This window comes from Sinocyclocheilus rhinocerous, unplaced genomic scaffold, assembly GCF_001515625.1.
Source record: "Sinocyclocheilus rhinocerous isolate Xijiao unplaced genomic scaffold, SAMN03320098_v1.1 scaffold25597, whole genome shotgun sequence".
Lineage (NCBI taxonomy): Eukaryota > Metazoa > Chordata > Actinopteri > Cypriniformes > Cyprinidae > Sinocyclocheilus > Sinocyclocheilus rhinocerous.
The window spans coordinates 1-1,276 of NW_015645285.1; the positions used below are offsets into that span (position 1 = coordinate 1).

Below are 1,276 nucleotides of genomic sequence, written 5' to 3' on the forward strand. Positions count from 1 at the left end.
GTGTGTGTATGTATATATATATATATATATATATATATAAAACATTTTTTTATTACTTTATGAGTTTAAAAATGAGATCAGATTTAAATTATTGTTCTAGTTTTTTATTATTGTCAGTAATATGTTAATGATTAAAATAATAATAATAAAACAAACAAATAAAAAATAAAAATACTTGGTTCATTCATTTGGTAATCAGGAGATTCAGGAGGGCTATTTTAGTACGGTCATGTTTAGTACTTAAAAATTATTCTGTACTGGTTATAAATAAAAACCAAATCTCGCTTCACTTTCTCCTCCTAATCATCTACCTAAGTAGCCAATGATCTTCTGGAACCATGCGCCAAGTCTGAGGGCGAAGTTCTGATGAGCCATTACAGCAGTGTGAAGAATCTCCACCCGCAAAGGTATCTGGATAATGTGCTCTGAGTTACGCTGCAGAGGAAATGCAAAGATGGTTAAGCCATCTATATATGCCCTACAAAAAGCATACAAAATGTGTGTGATGGAAGAGTGTAGCCAGTATGTTTACCCTGATATTGTCCTTGGCTTGTTGACAGGATCTGATAGTACCTCTCTTCACTGCTTTCCGCCCCTGAAACCATGATAACATGAGGTATGAAAAGTCTATACGCTGACCATGTAAGACTATGTGGAATACTCGGAAGACTCACTTCCTTGTCAATAAGTGCAGTGTAGATTTGGGCCTGATTCTGGTCACAGGCGATCGCGCGCTGAAGCGTGTAGATGACGTGATCATATGAGTGATGTTCATCGTTGTAGAGCACACAGAAGTAGGTGTCTTCCTTCACTCTGAACACAACATTAAACAACGTTAACTTTTTAAAATGAAGGTGGAGCCCATTTTGGACTTCCCAGCTTGAGGCTTTAGGAACTGTATATCTCACTTTGGCTTCAGCTCCTCTGATAGCTCATAGGTTTCTTCCCAAACCAGCATGTCTGTCGTGTACCGCAGCAGCAGGTGGAACAGCATCTGAGCCCTTTCTCGAAGGCCTGGATCCATCACACACTCATCCTGTGACACACATATCAGCAGCTGTCACTGAGAATCATTTCATTTTTTGTTGTTCACAGAATGATTTTACTTGATTTGTGCTCACATACAAACATCTACCTATTAATTCACCCAAAAGTAGATATTTAGTGAAATGTCCAAGCTGCTCATTTTCATGTGATAAAAGTAAATAAGGACTGGAACTGGTGAGCTCCAAAACTGATAATGATAATGATAATAATAATAATAATAATAATAACA

General features: G+C 37.2%; 1 protein-coding gene across 1 annotated transcript; it reads right to left on the bottom strand.

Moving 5' to 3' along the window:
• Window positions 1–302: 302 nt before the first annotated feature.
• On the bottom strand, window positions 303–1,031 carry LOC107705864 (E3 ubiquitin-protein ligase UBR1-like). The gene is made up of 4 exons (XM_016509370.1): window positions 909–1,031; window positions 675–813; window positions 533–595; window positions 303–435 (listed from the first exon to the last, which is right to left on the bottom strand). The coding sequence occupies exons 1-4, from the start codon at window positions 1,022–1,024 to the stop codon at window positions 304–306; spliced, it is 450 nt and encodes a 149-aa protein (XP_016364856.1). The 5' UTR covers window positions 1,025–1,031; the 3' UTR covers window position 303.
• Between the last annotated feature and the right edge of the window lie 245 nt (window positions 1,032–1,276).